This window comes from Hipposideros armiger, unplaced genomic scaffold (genome assembly GCF_001890085.2).
Source record: "Hipposideros armiger isolate ML-2016 unplaced genomic scaffold, ASM189008v1 scaffold_179, whole genome shotgun sequence".
NCBI lineage: Eukaryota > Metazoa > Chordata > Mammalia > Chiroptera > Hipposideridae > Hipposideros > Hipposideros armiger.
Genome location: NW_017731529.1, coordinates 2,343,434 through 2,362,724, shown reverse-complemented (window position 1 = coordinate 2,362,724; position 19,291 = coordinate 2,343,434). Strand labels below are relative to the sequence as shown.

At 39.2% G+C, this 19,291-nt stretch overlaps 1 protein-coding gene and 1 pseudogene across 1 annotated transcript in view; one reads left to right on the top strand and one right to left on the bottom strand.

The window, feature by feature from the left end:
• Positions 1–19,291, bottom strand: part of MAST4 (microtubule associated serine/threonine kinase family member 4) — a 587,203-nt gene that overhangs the window by 368,117 nt on the left and 199,795 nt on the right. The window contains exon 3 of the mRNA XM_019652425.1: positions 10,148–10,272. Coding sequence (XP_019507970.1) covers positions 10,148–10,272 — 125 coding nt within the window. The remainder of the gene's footprint in view (positions 1–10,147; positions 10,273–19,291) is intronic.
• On the top strand, positions 4,770–9,416 carry LOC109388048 (60S ribosomal protein L12 pseudogene; annotated as a pseudogene).

Sequence of the window (19,291 nt, the reverse complement as noted above, 5' to 3'; positions counted from 1 at the left end):
CTTAAGCAAAGGCTTTATGCCTTTGCATATTATTTGTAAAAATACTCTCTGCTACTTAGCATACATTGTTTAAGCTTTTCCTTTAAGTGGAAACTGATGTGCCCTGAACAATAAAAGAAAACAATTTAGTATATCACAAACAGCTAAGTTAGACCTGCCACACTGCTCCATCATTCCCTTAAAAACTAATTAACATAGCATCGGATCACAAAGAAAAAAATCTCATAATCCAATAAGCCTTTATTAACATCTTGGCATTGACTCTAACAAAAATAAAGACTTTATTTCCTTTTGGCTAAAATACCTGAAGATAGCGGCTTGAATCCTGTCTAACCCAAACTTTCCAGAAACCTGCGCCCACATCACTCTTCTACGTCTATAAATTCTCACATCTTCAACCTATCCAGCATATTATTATTTTCTACTTTGCTCTCTAATTTCTGAGAAGTCTTATTTCAACTAGCTTAGAAGCTCCTTAAAAAGCAAGACATGTCACATCTTTACCATGTAGGTTTTAATACTAGTTGTATCATAGGTACTTCATTGATATGGTTAATTAGCTGATAAATGAGCATAATGAACAATATACTGATTCAGAATTCAACACTAGACACTTCAGGTGCCAACTAACAAGGAGTAAGTATAATTACCAATACTACTCATTCCACTAGCTGCCAAAGTATATCTAGAAAAATAAGGTATTGAAGTATGTTGGCTTTTTCCAGAGCCATATAACCAGGAAGCCTAAGAAGCTTATGAATTAAAATGATAATTTTTAATTTTTCCCAATAAAGGAAATGTTACATCCTAATACCTTCCCTCCCACAAACTACTGTCTAATTACTATGGATTTCTGGGTTTCTCCTGAGCTGCAGAATCCTTTTGACACTAAGAGAGCAAATAGGCAAGTGCCGATACTTTATCATGGAGACAAAAGGACAACAGAAAGGACAAGCTGTGTCACACCAGGAATCCACCAGAGCGGTACATGTTCATCAGTCCACCTAAGGACACTTCCATGATGGCTGCCATGACTGCTTCACCACCTTTATCTCATCTCCCCAGATGCACAACCCAGTCACAACCTTGATATCTCAACCATTCAACTAGTCTGGGCTCCAGGAAGCAGAACAACAGAAGCCTCAGAAAAACTATTAAACCTTGGAATCAAGACCTCCTCAACATTTGTTCATAAACAACCATTGTCTAACTACTAAATGCATACCAGGCACTGTCCTTGGTGCTAAAGACACAGCGAGGAATAAGACAGCTGAGGTGCCAGCTCTGTGGATCATCTCATAATGCTTGGTGAACAGGTTGGCCAGCTCCTAAATAGGCCCACCAATTGAGTAAATGGGTAATAAATGAAACCTAAGCTTTAGTATACACACAGAGATAGACAGATAGATAGAGATAGAGCTAGAAATATATAGATATATAGATATGTACACATATGCGTACACACACATATATATGTTATTGCTGTTATAAATTCCTTTTGCTTGCCTCTATGATGGAAAACAATTAAAAGAGGATATGCATCTCTTCTTTTTAAATTCCATAGAATATTTGTGGGCACCATTCATCTCATTCACTCTCAAATGCCTTTGGTAACAATAAGTCCACACCTGACCAGTCTGTCCAGGTACCTCCACGCAGAGAGCCGCTCCAACAGGCACCCCATCCTTCCCAGGGAGGACAACATATACATAAGGTAATGAATACTTTTTAATAATTAAAAAAAAATCTCTCCCCCCCAAATAAATAGTTCTTCATTCATTCATAGACTGAATCACAATGCACATTATATGTTTTCTGCTAATTATTCTCACGGCACTCAAGCATGTTTAGAGTAAGGACACACATTTAGAGTATCTCTTCACAGAGGCAGTAGTTAGATTATAGTGAGGATTTTATAGTTTGTTTTTAAGCTGATCTTTGATTTACAGACTCATGTTAAACCAGCTACTCTGTGGATGGGCCCAGGTGAGCCTGTAATGAGATTTATCTTCATGGATTAGGCCTGACCTATAATAATCTGCTCTGGGCTCCCTATCGCTATTTCAGCACTGAGTTAAGAAAATTCATCCCTTCACTATAAACAGAACCTAGCTCAGAGGGTAATAACTAGGAGATGTATTACTCCTGGAATACAAGCACCCCTGAGACTCTGATTATAATGTCCACAGCTGAAGGCACTATTTCACAATTGACATTACTCCTTTCCAGATGAAAAAAATTCTGAACTGTGGAATAATGCCTTCAGCTACATACATTGTAATCACACTCAGCAGTTCTTGTATCCCAAGAGTGGGAGAGGTTCCCCACAGTTGGTATGGCAAGCTGATTTAGGGAACGGAAGGAAGACATTATGGGAGGACGCATGGATAACTCTAATTTCATATATGCTTTATCCGGAGGGCTTTGGTGTAAGAGTTCAACATGTCCAATAATTATATCAAGTTCACTAAAAATCAAAAAATAAATTTAGAAAAAGATTATTTTTCACCTAACCAACTATCAAAGTTACATCATTTTTTTTTAAGAAGACAATATTGACTGCTGGCCTGATGTGCTTTCTCCATATATGGAAGCATAAATTTGTACAGCATTCCTAAAAACAACTTAGCAAAAGTATGGAGAACTTGCATCATGCTCATATCCTTTGCCACAGTAACCCCACTCCAAGCATCCATCCTGAAAAAATAAATAGAGGCTAACAAGGACTTATTAAAAGCCTGCTTATCACCATTATTTGCAAGAGGAAAAACTTGGAAATAACCTAAAGGGGGAAGTAGTTTAATGGATTGTAATAAATCCATACATTGGAATATTATTCAGCTTTTCAACTGAGTCATAATGGCTAAGGAGAAATGCTAATTTATAGTTGTATTCTGCAATTTTTGTTAAGCAATTTATCCAAGGGCATTCAAATTGTTCCTACATCAATATTTAACAGGTATGCTCTCAGAGTTAACTAATTGGACTTCGGCTCAGGTTTTTGTTTTTGAGCTATAAGGCTAATGAAGTATTGATATAATATTAAATGACTGCAAATAAAGCCTGTACCCTAAATAAAGGCTGACATTATGGCAGTACATTCTGAATGAATTAAAAAGGAAAAATGCACTTTTGCATATGTTTAGTGAATTTTCCCTGATTCTACATAATGCATTTTTGCAAATAGAAAAGATGAATATTCATCAAGATTCTCTGACTATATTACAGTTTAAATAGTTTGGTTTTAATATTTATAGTACATCATGAAACATAATTTTTTCATTAAAAGAGATGGATGCAATGTCAAAAGAGGGCCAATGAAAAAACATAAAATTATGCCACTTAACCTAATACTAAAAGTTGAAAAACAATATTTGAACGTATTTCCCCCTTCAAAAAAGTTAATTATTTTAGAAAGATATCTTGCGGTTTGTTGGGCGGGTGAATTTTGAGTGAAAATGAGGAAGAAAGAAACAAGTCGGTCCACAGTCATGCAAGGAGATAAGGGCAAAAAGGTTCAACTACTACCTCAAATCAAAGGATCTGAGAGAAATGTGCTCCTTTCCCTCCCTTCTGAGAATACCAGCTCAGCTAAATCCAGCTGACAACCTCCAAGAAACATTTTTACTGCCAAGCCCAGGAACACCGATGCCAACATTTGAGTGACAGGCATTATGCAAACTACTGCACAGGGGTTCACTCATGCAGTCCTCACAATAACCTTATGAGGTTACTGCAACCATTAGCCCTCCTTCCCAGCTGGAGAAACTGAGGCTCTCACAGCTAACAAGTGGTAGAAACTGTAGTTGATCTCTTTCTTTTTTTTTAAAGATTTTTTATTGGGGAATTGGGGGATGGGAACAGCACTGGGGAATTGGGGGAGGGGAACAGACAAGTTGCTGTCGTTTTGTTCTTCAGTCTAGTTGTGGAGGACGTTGCTTCACTGGTCCAAGTTGGCACCATCATTGCCTCTTCCCGGGCGAGGTAGATCAGTCGCCGGCTTCTGGAAGGCCGCTCACTGCAGCTGTGGGCCGCTCACGCTGGCTGCTGGCTACATACGGTAGCCCATGGCAACCCACTGCCACAGGGGCTGCAGCCCACGCCATCTCTGGCGACTCACAGCAGCCTAGCTCCAGGTTGAGCTGTTGTTCAGCATCTTAGCTGTGGAGGGCAGTGTCACTGGCCCTCATATGTGGGATCCGAACCGGGGCCCTCTGGTGTCCCAAGCCAGTTCTTAACCATCGCGCCACTCGGCCGGCCCTGTAGTTGATTTCTTAACCACGCTTTTCCCCGCCGCACTCTCATTTTCCAACTGAGCAATCATAGTTTAATCCCGGAATACAGTTTGCACAGTTAACTGTTCTCTGGCTTAATGAAGAGCTTCTTCATTAGGCTAAATAACATAAAATTGAAAACTGAATTACAGATTTAAACAACAGCAAAAACAAAAACAAAAAACAAAAACAGGAGTCCATTCTAGTGCACTAAAAATGTGCAGAAAGGAAACACATTTGTGTTCACATTCAACAAGTCCTCCTTCAGTGTGGGAGGCACCTACTGTGTACCATGCACCATTCTGGGCCGTGGGGAAATAGCTGAGAAAACAGAAAAAATATCTCCACCCTGGTGAAGTTTTCATTAGCGTAATAAAAGACATATAATAAAATAAGAAAATTATGTCATATATTAGAAGGGGATAAAACTATGGAGAAAAGGGAGTGAATGAAGTGGGGGTGTGGCACGCAGTGTGGGGAACAGTTTCAGACAGGATGGTCAAGGAAGACCTCAGTAAGGAAGAATGTGACAGGGGTAGTCACACAAAGAAAACAGGTAAGTCTCATGATTTAATTCAAACAGAAAATTGGAGAAAAATACTGGAAACGAATTTTCACTGTGCTTCTACCATCCATTACTCCAAAGCACACACACAAAAAAATGTGCATGTTTCTTATGATGGGCACATATGCCCTTTCTAAGCTTTAACCACCAAGGCTTACAACCCTGTTTTCCAACAGAAAAATAAGTCACCAGTGGTCCTGCTTTTGCCTCCTGAAATTTCCATCTTTTCTTGCCAGAAAGCAGCATCTGTATAAATCCCACTGCCTTTGATGACTGTGACTTCTTTGATAAACTACCCATGTGTGTGGGGAGGGACAGAAAGATGGAGGAAGCAAATGGGGAAATGAGTTTTCCCCTCTTCAGATTAATGTATACGAAGTATACATCTGACACTTCATCAGCACTCCCGGCTGGTGTCCCAGCAGGCGGACACTGGCTGAGCATGTATTCTGCCAGCTACCAGGCCACTTAGGAGGAATTGGCAACATGCCATTTATCTGAAATGCCCAATGTGTCTGGGAGAGGGAGCACAACTACATTTAGCAGTGCCAAGGAAAACTAGATACTTCGGGCTAAGAATTAATCTCCTCCTTGAGAAGGTAGTTAGCATTACCTTTCAGTTTGCCTATGGCATTTAAATCACTATAGGTTATGCATTTACTAAAATTCATACCGACCAAACCACGGGCCTTCATTTATTCCTTACTTACATATGAATACCTCTCTCTTTTCTGAAATGTTATGTTGTGTCGAACATGAAATTCTGTTATATCAAGTTGTAACGCTGTCCTTGGGCATAAACCACTTTGATCCCTATTTTTCCAATTTTTTCCATACGTGAATACACATTGGTTTAAACATTCTGTTGATTCACTGAAGACTTTAGTGAATCAACAGAATGTTTAAACCAATGTGACTACATGACTGCTTACAAGCCGATTAATGAAATTTCCTTGAATGTGGACACTGTAATCTCTTCATAATTTTGTCACCATATTTTTTGAGCGGCTCATGTGGAACCAAATGGGATGTGGCCCATTAAATGGACTTTAGGGCTAATCGCAATTGTAAGATGCACACTGAACAGCACAACCAAAGAGGTTTTAGATGGATGATCTTATTAGGCCACACATTACAGCATACGGAATCATGCCATCACTCTCGCCTTGCAACTAAAGGAATCTGTCACTTTCCAGGAATAATTATTCGTTCCATCAACATTATTTATTGAATGACTCCTGCATGCAAGACATTGTGCTAGGAGCAGTGAGTAGAAAGATCAGACATGAATTCTGCCCTGAAGGAGCTTGCAGTCTAGCAGGTGACTGTTAGACAGAAAGACAAAGAACTAAAACAAAGGTGCACCAGGACATATGCTCAGGGGAGTCAGGAGGAAAGCTGACTTGTAGCTGTAAGGTGAGGGTAATAGGCGAGGATAGTGGCCAGGAGAGAGGCTCGGAGTGAGGCGTGTTCTATTGTACAATGCACCTCCAGAAACATCAGCTTGTTGAGAAGATAAGCAAAAGGAAAGAGAAGGAGGAGAAAAGAAAAAGGAAGTAAGGTATATGTATTTCTACCTTTTCAGTATCATTCTCCATCAAATCTGTTAGTTGTAATCAGCGGAAATAATTGAGATATAATCCAATCCAAGAAAATGAAACATTAACAATTCTGCAAAGGATACCCAAAGCAGGAAAAGTCATTAACATGCAATGAGTGACACCCTGAAAACAGCGATATGGTATAGAAACCTGGGCCAACTACAGCGGGACAATGAGGAACTCAAGATGGCGCTCTGCCTGGCAGCTCTCCTCCGGCTGCTGCTGCTCTTAATACAACCGGAAGGCCCGGTCAAACAGCCCACAACTAGCTTTCCTTTGACTACAATTAGGAAGTAATGGAAGCTCTGAAGGAAAGATATGACGAGTGTTACATTTTAAACATTCACTGTCTAGTAGTAAATGGTTAATCACAGTCTGGCTTCTGTATCCAAGCTTACCCATAATATGGTAATAACAGTAATACTGCTAACATGTGAGATTTGTTCTGTGCCAGGCACTATTTTAAGTTTGATTTCTATGGTATTTTAACCTTTCCTATAGTTTAGCTCTTAAGCAAACAGTATAAAAATTTTCAGGGCGGATAAGCTAACAATTTAAGTGACACTTTGATAAAGAATATCACTAGACAGATTTTAGGGAGTATTCCTTGTGTTTTCTATTAACAGTCTTAATAGTCCTCCTTAGTTTTCTATCTTATTCCCAAATATCGTAGGTCACCTGGCATGTGTTTTATCAATGAATAAATCAGTTTCTGTGTTTGAGTATGTGGCTACCATTATTAGATAATAAGACTATTACTTTGTGACAGTGTTGCTTTAATCAGAATGAATTTCTTGGCAATAGACATACAAGATCACTAGATCACAAGAATAATATTGTAGTGGCCTCCAAAGCACTTCTGTTTTTTTAAAAAAATCACTAATTGTGACAAATTTTCCTCTTTCCTTAAAAACTAAATGTTTACAATAAAATAAGCTTTCAATAAAATTCCCCAAGAAGAAGAAATAACTTTGAACTTGGGGATGAGACAGAAGAAAATGCTAACTACCATCACTTTAACTAAACCCTTTAAAAATAAGTCCTAAAATTTTTATGAGAGGAAAAAGATGAATTTTAGATTAAAGATCATTGTCAATTTTGAAGTCATAAAATATCCTGAAAGAAACATTTTTAGGGATAGTTATTCAGTACATTCAGAATCTTTATTATGCAGAAAGTAGAATCAGGGAATTCTAAAATTAAATTCCAGAGACTGTTTTACCTCTTTTCATATTGCATTTGCAGATGAGGCAGTAAAATCTGAGAAATTAAATGACCTGCCTAAGTTTATATAGCTACTCAGTGGCAATAGCAGGATTAGAGGCTAGACCTAAATTGCATCTCTCTGCATTATGAAATGATTCTCAAGTATCCAACATAATTTATTACCAATGCATAAAATTACCAGGCATCATAACGCACTGATTTATATACCAGGGATGCCAAAAAAAAGGTATAAAAGTGGACATTTTGGTCAACATTGCTCGAGTAGTAGTTTGCCATAATCAGAGGTGTCTGGATGCTGATGGTAACCACTTTGAGCACCTCTTGTAATTACAGAAATCAAAAGTGACTTGTACTCATCTTTTATTATCGGTATATATTGAATATTATAATTTTAATAGTTTTTTTCCTTTCTTAAAATGTGTACCCTCTGTATTATTGCATCATTGGCAGTAAAAAATGTTTATAATACTATTTCCATACCATACAACTCTACCACCAATGCAAAAATAACTGGTCCATACTTTTAGGCTGTGCCAAAGGTTAAAGTAGAGAAATAATAGGCCCACTAGAAAACAAAAGTCTAGTAAGCATCACGGTTAAAAATAAAGGTCTACATTTAAAAAACAAAAGGAATGTAGGAGTCTATGTTGCTAACAAATACACGAATATTTACCCCATGTGCCAACAGGTAAATGTGAAGAGAGTATTGGAGTTGCAGTAATGACTATTTTCAATTATCATAGAAAAGAAGGGTCCAGGCAGGAATCACCATTGTCATGGCAATCTAGGGCAAAGTTTTGATGAGGAGAAGCATGCTTGCATGGCCTGAAATTATCTTCCCATAGAATGCTTATTGATTACAAGAGAAAAAGTCTAACTCCAGTGGAGAAGATGAGCAACACCTTGATTGGGTGAAAAAAATTAACATCACAGTGAGGGGCAGACGGACATAATGCACCTGCAGATGGCATGACCTGAGAGGATACGACCCCACCAATGTCACATTCTGGCCTGGAATACAAAAGACCTCATTCTCATCATGAGGAAATATCAGATACATGTAATATGAGAAATATTCCACTAAATAACATGGGTAGGGGTGCATAGTATTCGAAAATGTCTGTCAAAAAGGCAAAGAAAGGCTATGGAAAAGTTCCAGATTAAAGTAGACTAAACAGCTTTCAGCGTTCGGCTCAGAGGAGGTGAAGGTACAATTTTCTTGGGTCGCCCTGAATCTGGGTTCATCCAACACGAGCCACCTGCACCATCTGGTGAAGTTTGCACCAACGAGATCAAAGTTGTATACCTGAGGTACACTGGCGGGAAGTCGGTGCCACATCTGCCCTGGCCCCCAAAGACTGGCTCCCTGGGCCTGTCTCTAAAAAGGTTGGTGATGACATCACTAAAGCAACTGGTGATTGGAAGGGTCTGAGAATTACAATGAAACTGACCATTCAGAACAGACAGGGCCAGGTTGAGGCCCTGGCCTCTGCCCTGATCATCAAAGAACCACCAAGAGACAGAGAAAGAAGCAAAAAAACCATTAAGCACAGTGGAAATATCACTTTTGATGAGATTGTCTACATTGCCCGACAGATGCGGAACTAATCTTTAGCTAGAGAACTCTCTGAAACCTTTAAAGAGATCTTGGGAACTGCCTAGTCTATGAGCTGCAATGTTGATGGCCGCCACCCTCATGATATTATAGGTGACATCAACAGTGGTACAGTGGAATGCCCAGCTAGTTAAGAACTACAAGCAAAAATATTTCAATTAAAAATCATTTAACAACCAGTGGGAAAAAATAGAATAAATAGATATGACAATTAAATTCAATACATGACCCTAGACTGTATCCTATAATGGAGGAGGGAACGTGCTACAGAGGACATATTGAGCCAGTTGATAAAACTGAAATACAGGTGGCAGAGTAGATAAAAGGCTTGTATCAGCCATAAATTTACTGAAGTTGATAACTGTGATAAAAGGCCATGAAAGACACAAATTACTCTCAAATAGTTAAAAAACAAATGCAGGTATGTTCATATCTATGTAGAGACATGTGTATGTACAGAGGGAGAAAAAGCAAATGGTAAAGCAAGCAGGGCAAGAGGTTAATAGTTGATAGTTGAATCTAGGTAAAAGATCAGCTGGTATTCTATGCATTTTTCTTATTTTCTCATTCTTGTAACTTTTCTGTTAGTTTTAAATTATTTTCAAATGTTTTGTTTTTTTTGTTTTTGTTTTGAGCGAAGAGTGGAGACAGGACTAAGTTGACAGATACTTCAAATTAGGTCGAGGGGGACCTAGAAAAACTAGCACACTGAAAGCAAGGAATTTCACATTGCCAGATCTGTGCTTAATGTTAAATATGGGTAAGTTCAAATCTAGTTCAACTCAGTAAACTTAAAACAGTCCCTAGGATGGTGGCAAGACGGCTCATACCCGACTGACCACAGACAGAGCCCAAGGACACTCACCAGGCTGGCTGTGAGGGAGGGTGCCGACTGGCCCAGGGCCTGACTGCGCATGCGCACGAGGTTGGATGTATCCGCCGAGACTGACCAGGCCTGACCCTCCACCGGGTTTGGTAGAAGGTACCTCCCTGTTGGGATTAAAAAGAAGACAATGTAAGGGGCAGACAGAACAGTAGCACTTCCACGGCAATGGCAGATCCTTTCTTGGCTATACTTCTATACTACTTCTGCCATACTCTGTAATTACAGTTATTAATAGCAAGCTGAGGCAAATGGTTTTAATAAAATCGAGATCCAGTCGCAAATTCTGACCCGAATTTTCCACATAAACCCAAGAAAACCACTTCACCTCCAGCATCTGTAGCTTTCAGCCAGGGCAGGATGAACTGTCTTATTACTTCCGCCTATTCCATGCGAACGTGATGAGGATGTAATATAAACACACAGCGCATTCTCAGCACCACAGAAATAAACATGTGCGTTTACAACTGTACTTTTAAAATGTCTCATAGGGAAAGTGATCTAGGGTTCAACTAGAATAGACTCTGCAAAGTGAAGTTCATGACCAACTGAAGGAAGAGTTGGAATTCTTTCAAGGTGAAATGGGGCTGGTGGCTCTTTCTCCCAGCCTCTGTCTGAAGCACTGGTTATTCATCCAACCGTGTCCACAGGACATATAATTGTATCCATTTGCATAAATCAGGACATCAATGTCAGTCTAGGTTCACTGAGCAATTTCATCAACCTTGAACTCGAATATATATGTGTATGTCTTTGAAAGTCAAATAGCTGACCCAATTCACACTATTACTTCCTTAGTACATGGGCTAGACTAGTTATCAACGCACAAGAAATGAGGCTTTTTGACTTCAGGAAGTTAGGGTGGACATGAGTATTCACATAGCAATGAAGCTCAGTCAAAGCACAGACCATGTTTGATTTTTATCTGCTTTGCACCAATATTAGCACAATGACTGGCCATATTAGGTGCTCATTAAAAATTAGTTGAATGATGAAAGAACAAGTGGGCACTTCTTTCCCCAAAAATACATAGGGACAACGAAGGAAGGCAGGCAACCCACAGAATCTCACCCACGGGCTGCGCATGGGGGGACCCTCTCAGAATCAGGAGGGATTGCAGCAGCCACATATGTGGCTGGTGGCTCTGAAGCAGAGGTGACATTTGTTCCTTGGATTTTCCCCAGCAGATCTGCTTCTTGTAAAAGAGCACCACTCTCTCTTGCCTGTGACATGCACTTCACATGCATATCCCACTGGTTAGTTACTCCTGCAATATATTAACTAATTTGCTATCAGTGCACATGCTAACTACCAGCACTATCAAAGTACAGGAGCTAGGGGCAGCTCCCATCAATTGTCTAAGTGCTTTCAAAAATATATATTGTAATTGTAAAGGGGAAAAAAATGACATTATTTTGCCAAAATTGCCCTTTCGCTCGCTTATTATAGAGCGAAAGCACAGACTTGAGAGAAAACTAGATCTGCTTTTGAGATCTTAACTTGTAGCTGAATGACGTCGGAGAATGTAGTTAGCCAACCTCTCTTGGCCTTGTTTTTTCCTTATCTAAAATGGATCCACTATGCAAACTTGTTGAGGGGATTAGAGGATTTTATAAATAAAGCTCTCAGTAAATGTTAGCTATTTAGCCATAAGAGTAGTAAAAATGAATACTATCTTTTTTTGCTTGGGTTTGGTGTCTTTTCACTCACAAGTAGGAATCATAAATATTTATAAAGAAAAAAAAATCACACCAAGGAAAACTACCATCAACATTTCAGTGATTTTTCTGCCAGATTTTCTAACTGTAACCTATATTTTCTTGCAAAAATGGAATCATACTGATTTTTGTCACTTGCTCCCCTCAACCCCACATAACAGATTATAATCTTTTCTAAGCAAATAAATAAAGGAAATAGCGATTAATTGAAGTATCAACCCCATCACTGAAAGTTCAAATGCAATTGCACTCTGGCTCTGGTCACCATCTCAAAAACATTCTGATATATTTTTTTGTGCAGGATATGTTACATTTAAAGTCAAGAATTTTTATTTTTATTCCTTGCCTTATCTTGAAACATGAACTACAACTGGACTAAGAGGGGCTTTGGGAAATCTGCCCCCTTTAGAGGCCTAAAGCAGGGTGTTAATAGAGAGGGACAGGAAAACTATATAGTCTGCATTCAGGAATGCTAACATCAGTATTACCGTATTTCCCCATGTATAAGACACACCCTTTTTCGAAAAATTTGGGGTCTAAAAACTGGGTGCGTCTTATACAGTGGTTGTATGAGTGCAAAAAACAGTGCGAAAAAAGTGGGACATGCAAGTAAAAAAAAACTACAACCATATATATATATATATATATATATATATATATGGTCCTTCCTGTGTCTTCTCGTGTATTTTATGTTTTATATTTTCTTTGTTCTAGTTTGAGAGAGAGGCCTAATAGGAGGCGTAGACGCTACATGATGTCCAGGTTTATTTGATGGAGAGAATGTACTCTGGCCTCACCACTGTTATAGCCCAGATGCTTCATTTGAAAGAAAAGTAAGGGTAGATGTGAACACTCTTGAAGAATTTAATGTAATCATGGAAAAATGTAAAGGGCAAACATTTTAAATCACTAAAGAATTCTATAAATCAGTCTTTTCTTTTTTCTCTTAGTAGAAAATAATTATTACACTATTTCCCTCTAATCCCCATGAGATGAAGAAATAGGTATTCATTTCTGTATCCCCAGTACCTGACACAATGTCTGGCATTTAGGAAGTGCTCAAGAAATGTTTGTTGACTGATAAGCAGTTAAACCATATTATCTGATCAATAATTGATCGACTCTAAATAGGAAAAGTAAAACTGAGCAAATTATTTTCTGAAATTTTCCTTTGTAGTGTAGCATAATAGTTAAAATACATTAAAGCCTTACTATATGCCAGGGGCTGCAACATCTTAACAACCCTATAGATACCAGGTAATATTATTTCCGGTTTAAAGCCTAGAGAGGCTACATAATGAGAAAAGGGCACACAGCTGATAATTGCGCAAAACCAGGATTCTTACTCTGAAGCCCAAATCCTATCACAGGAAAACATGCACCACATATGCTTAGGTGAAAAAACAAATTATAGGATAGGATGATTCTATTTTTATAAGAAAATATTATATATATATAATATGCAATATGCAATGAATAATGTATAATCTATCATCTATAATATATAATATATATTGGGTTATCAGAAAAGTCATGATGCATTTTTGCAAAGAAAAACAGAAAAAATATGTCATGACTTTTCCGACAACCCAATAGATTCCATTTATATACATATATATTTAACATTATATATATATAATATATATATATGGGAATTCTCTGAAAAGATGGGAAATGGTAGCAGATAAGATTAAATGAGATAACGCATATAAGGCACTCAACCCGGGACATAGAAAGCAGTCAATACACTATCACTACTCACATTATCGTTAAGATATTTTAACTTCATCAGTGCATCCTCCCAACTCACAGCAACAAAATAAACCATAATAATGGGCTCTTAGGCCAAATTACAAAAGAAGTAAAGGAAAATATTGAATAATATTTCAATAAGGAATAGCACTTCTTTGTGCTCAAGATATACAGCAAATTCAGAATTTCAATTATCCCTGGCAGGGAAAATGGGGACTGGGTCCAGGGAGAACTATACTATATTTTATTGTTTTAAAATTATCCACAGGGAATAATGGGGTCTATTAGTTGAACTTAAAATTTTAAAGAATTAAGTTTTTACTTGGGGTTTTAATAAATTTATTATTAAGTTTTTCTAATGTATCTGAAGAATGTGGCAAATATTAAGCTTTGATACAGCTGGCTGGAAAGGACATGCAGTTGTATTGAATTATTCTCTATTAATTTCTCTGTATATTATATATTGCTCTTAATGATTCCTACCAGAAAAAGTGTTCCATACTCTAACATGGGCAAACAGTCCAGGAACACATTCCTTTCACCCCTAAACATCGTATTTCCTAAGGCCACATCAGGGAGGGGCCTGAGTGACGGTGGGGGCTCTCCGAGGGGTCTGGGTGAGGAAGCAAGACGCCCAGGAGAGGTACCATGGAGAGTGGGAACAAAATGGAACCATGAGGACCCCCATCATGGTCCCAACATGAAAGTCATGGCAGCCGTGATTGGAAGTCTCCCTTTCTGCCAGTGGGAGGGCAGAACAGAAGCAGGGGCAGCTCCCAAAGAAATCCTCAGTGCAGGAAATTCATGATGTAGGATCCTAGCTCAGTAAGCCCAGGGAGCCTTCAGGTGGGAGGTCAGACTCCTGACAGATCAAGAACAAGCGCTGAGGAAGGGGGACACAAGGAACCAGAGCCACATCCCTTCTCTCCATATACTGTGCTTTGAACCATGCTTTGAACACTTCAGTTTTATTAGATCTCACAGGACAATTTAAAACAAGCAGTGACCACTGCTAACAGGACAGGCATGCCATCTTCTACTCTGAAATCACTCAGTTTAACACTACCACCTACATTGTATCTGTTGCTATTTCTTGCTTGAATCTAATCTTGGGAACAAGACCACAGGTGTGCCTTGTCACAGATAAACAAAGCTAGACACTACTTAAAGTGGTAAGAATAGATTTTCATCAGTAATAACTACTGCAACAGGAGAAGAGAGTCCAGTATGAACTGAATTCATCTCTGATCTGTACAGAAGTAAGTGGGGGTTTTAACAGGAGAAGGGGGAAGTAGGGCAGGGAGGTAGGGGTGGCACAGTTAAGGCAGGGAAGTGAATAATTACAAAGGTTAGTCAGTGTAACTATGATTAGTCTGGCTCTGCCTGCTAGCTGGCAATTATCAGAGTTAGGATTCTACACTCCCACAGGGACTCGGAGACAGGGACCTTATCTGTTGGCCAGAACAAACAGTAAAATTTTTTGGCAGCCTTGAGTTTTTTCAGGCAGGCACTTTAAGGGGGCTGGTGTCATCCTGAGGATGTGGCCTTGAGCTAATAGAAACTATGTAACTGTTTGTTTAAGTCGCTAATGGCCAAGGTTGAGGCCTACTAGAGAAAGAGGGCTGGGAGACTCACCAGCCATTTGGTCAAGGAGAAACCTTGTCTGTCCTCAATTTTTTTGTTACTGCAACAGACTCTAACTCAAAAGGCGATGCTTTGATGTTCAATAACTGAACAGCTTTTGAAATGAATCTGAATTAAGTGTTTGAACTTAGCTCAGCAAACAGAACATAAAGGTCCTCACTAGTGAAGGTAAAAATGAATTGTTTTAGTTATGGTTGACTCAAGAGTCAGACTTCCGAGTACCGATTCTGCCTCTCAAAACTGATTCTATCACTTATTCATGAACTTTTCCAAGCTTCAGGGTCCTCAGCTGTAAAATAGGGGTAAACTGATGGGGTGGTTGAAAATCAAAAAAGAAAGTATGTTATACAAGAAACATTCAATAAATGTAAAATTTAAAAAACAAAAGAAAAGAAAAGAAATACGAAGAGATACCCAATACACAATAAAATTATAAGGTGAGCAAGAAATAAAATTTTGTTAAGCCACTGGAAACAATAATTCAGTGAGGAAACATGTATACACATGTATAATCCTGTCACAGGTGAGATTTTAGATGTCATTATTCTTGCACGAGCCTCCATAGGAACCATATGAATGTTACAAATTGGAGGGTCTGTTGGCATAACACATGGGATGTTTTATTTCCACCTAGACCTCCATTAGTGTTAATAGGGAAAAGAGGACAGCAGATGGATTTAAGGCAGTCATTAGAAGGCACCAACATTGTGCCGTAGTTGGTAGTGATTACATCAAACTATATAAATTCACTTTCTGATGACTACCCAGAGCCTCTAAAAAAAAATGTGTTGCTGTTGCATTCATGCATCATTTGCTGCCTACAATTTAAGAAAATTAGCATCTGTCAACTGCATTATTCAGCTGCACAGGGTGGAAATTAATGGATAATACCATTCCCAATTTGTTGTATGAGAGGTGAGCTTGCCTAGCAATCTGGCAGCTATATTTCAACACTGAGTCGAGCTTGTTCTTACAACTGGAACTTTGATCGGCACTGTGCTCTTCTAAAATTCTTGTATGTTTATTAAAATAGTTCTTAAATATTTGTTACCGACATAACTAGAAATGTCGACGCAGTAAATGGAGGTCCATATTAAAGCTGGAATCAGTTGGCCAGAGGGACGCGAGAATTCGTCAGGCTTTCACCACAGAGGTGTGGGTCGTCTAAGTGGGCTTTCTGTACTGGTTCTTGTTACTGTTTTGGTCATGGGGCCTCTACTTAACAGAGTGAGTGGGAAGATCTGAAGCCTTTTAAGATTATATAGAAAAATAAGGCGATTACTGAGCCTAGACCCAGATTACGCCTTGGTTCTGTCTAGGCCACATGTGGTCCCTTTCCTGGAATGTATTTTCCATTGTTTCCATCCTGAATTCAAAAAACAAGAAGTGAGACCTCCACAAATGCATGCTTTCACACATGAGCTATGTCCATGCTTTTAGAGCACCCCAAAGCTTGAGGTATCCCTCTGAAATAGGAGAACTTCAGGCCAGCAATAGTTTTAGCAGAATAGCTATATAAAGAATTAAATATAGCCTCTGGAGACGTACTTTATTATCAAGAAATAATGGTACCTGACTAGATTTAAAAGCGTCCAGTAAAAAAAGTGCAATATAGATTTAGCAGTCAGTCCACAGTCTTATATTTTAGATTATTTCTCTTGGAGTACAAAAAAGACATCAAAGGGAAAATAAGACCTAGTAACTATGTCACAGAGCAGTCTTTAGATATGCCTTCTGGTGCTTAGTTATAATATAAGAACTTGAAAAAGTTTGTCCCCCTAAGGGATTAACCAGGAACAAAGGGAAGCTAAGGTGACAAACGTGTTGCTCTGAGGGGTTTTGGTGAGATGGGGAACTGCATAATGCAGCGGTTCTCAACCTGTGGGTCGCGACCCCTTTGGGGGTCGAATGACCGACCCTTTCACAGGGGTCGCCTAAGACCATCGGAAAACAAAAAGATATTTACATTACGATTCATAACAGTAGCAAAATTACAGTTATAGAGTAGCAACGAAAATAATTTTATGGTTGGGGGTCACCACAACATGAGGAACTGGATTAAGGGGTCGCGGCATTAGGAAGGTTGAGAACCGCTGACATAATGGGAGGAGAATGGGGGTAGCATTACAGAGGCGAACGGAATGGGGACCAAAAGAGCAATGGGAAGCTAGCACTGCGCTGGTGCCATGAGCAGGAAGATGAGGCGACATGCTCACATCTCTCATCCTGTATCTTTACCTTTTGACTACCCGGCTGCCACTAATCTTAGCATCTACTGAAGTTCTCACAGTTGCCCCCAGGAAGTTCACATCCACCACTAACATAGGAGGAGGACCATTCCCCATCATTTTAACCCCCAATCCTATTAAAACCTCCGCTGCTTAATTCCACTTCTGAGGATATACACAAAAGTTGAAAGCAGGGACTCAAATGGATATTTGTACAGAGCAGCATTATTCACGACAGCCAAAAGGTGGAAACACCCAAGTGTCCATCAATGGATGAATGGAAACACAAAAGGTGGTATATACATACAATGGAATATGATTCAGCCTTTAAAAGGAAGGAAATTCTGACACATGGTACAACATGGATGAATCTTAAGGACATGCTAAATGAAGTAAGTCAAGCACAAAAGGACAAATAATGGATGATTCCACAAATATCGTATGAGGTTCCTGGAATTGTCAATTCATTGAGACAGAAATTACCAGTGTTTACTGGGGGCTGGAGAGAGGGGGGAATGAGGAGCTATTGCTTAATGGGTATTGAGTTTCAGTTGGTTGTACAACAATATGAATGTACGTAATGGCATTGAATTGCACACTTAAAAATGGGAAATTTTGTTATGCATGTTTTACCAAGCACACACACACATACACACACAAAACCATCCTCCCTTGCTTCGCCAAAAACACTGCACTTTCCAAAGGAAAAATAAGGGGGTGCTTTTTGTTGTCCAGAAAGAGTTATCCACATTAAACTACATCAGCACCTGCATTTACAAATCACACTTAATAACCTAAGCCATTCAAATCATTTACAAGTCTGAGGAACTAAGTTTTTCTTAAGAACCCTCCATGGAGAAAGGTTAAAGATCATGAAAAGTCACTGGCTGAACCTGGGCAGAATCCATGAGTCAGCAGCCATTGCCCTCAAGTGTACTCCATCATCATCAAGATATTCCTCTTCCTCAATCAAGATATGCCCCATTGCTCACTCCTAAACATTGGTTCCCTCATCATAGTGACGGCCGTACTCTCAGGCAATTACAGCCTCCCTTTATTCATCTTCAGCTGTGCTACTACCACACAGAGACATGGTTCCTTTCATCTTCCCTCTCGCATGGGTGACTGACTTCCAATTTCTTGTCCCCGCTGCAAAAGAATAACTAGACCTAGGCAGCATCGATGCTGCTGCTAAATCATTCTTCTTAATAACATAAATAAATATAATTTGAGAAACCAACAGACCTGTGACCAGAGAGGGCTGAAGTTCACTGACTCCTATAGTGAGCTGGTATTCTAGCCTTTAAAAAAAAATGGCATGTATTTACTCACACAAAAAAAGTCCAAAACATAGCTTTGACCCTAAGATTTTGAAAGGATCTCTGATTCACAAGGAAACCAAAAGATGAAGGGAGAGAGAAAGGCTGCATGTCTTTTGGGAGGTTGGTAGTCAGTGCGCGGTGATGCCAATGGGGCATCGAGGTCTGAATCAATTACCCATCCAATGCAGCAGTCCCTGAACTCCTATTTTGCTACAAGGCTCAAATCCACCAGGGATGCCCAATTGCACTTATCACCAGCATTCTATATTTAACATAGAATGGCAAGGCAACATTACTCATCACCAGGGCCTAGTGACAAAGTTAGGGGGATGCTTTAAAAGGAAGCTGGTTGCAAACAGAGCAGGTAGTAGAAAAATAACAGCTTAGGGCAAGCCCAGACTGACTGAACACATGACAAATGTTTCAAGGGGTCACTAAACCCAATTCCGCACTGAGAGAGAG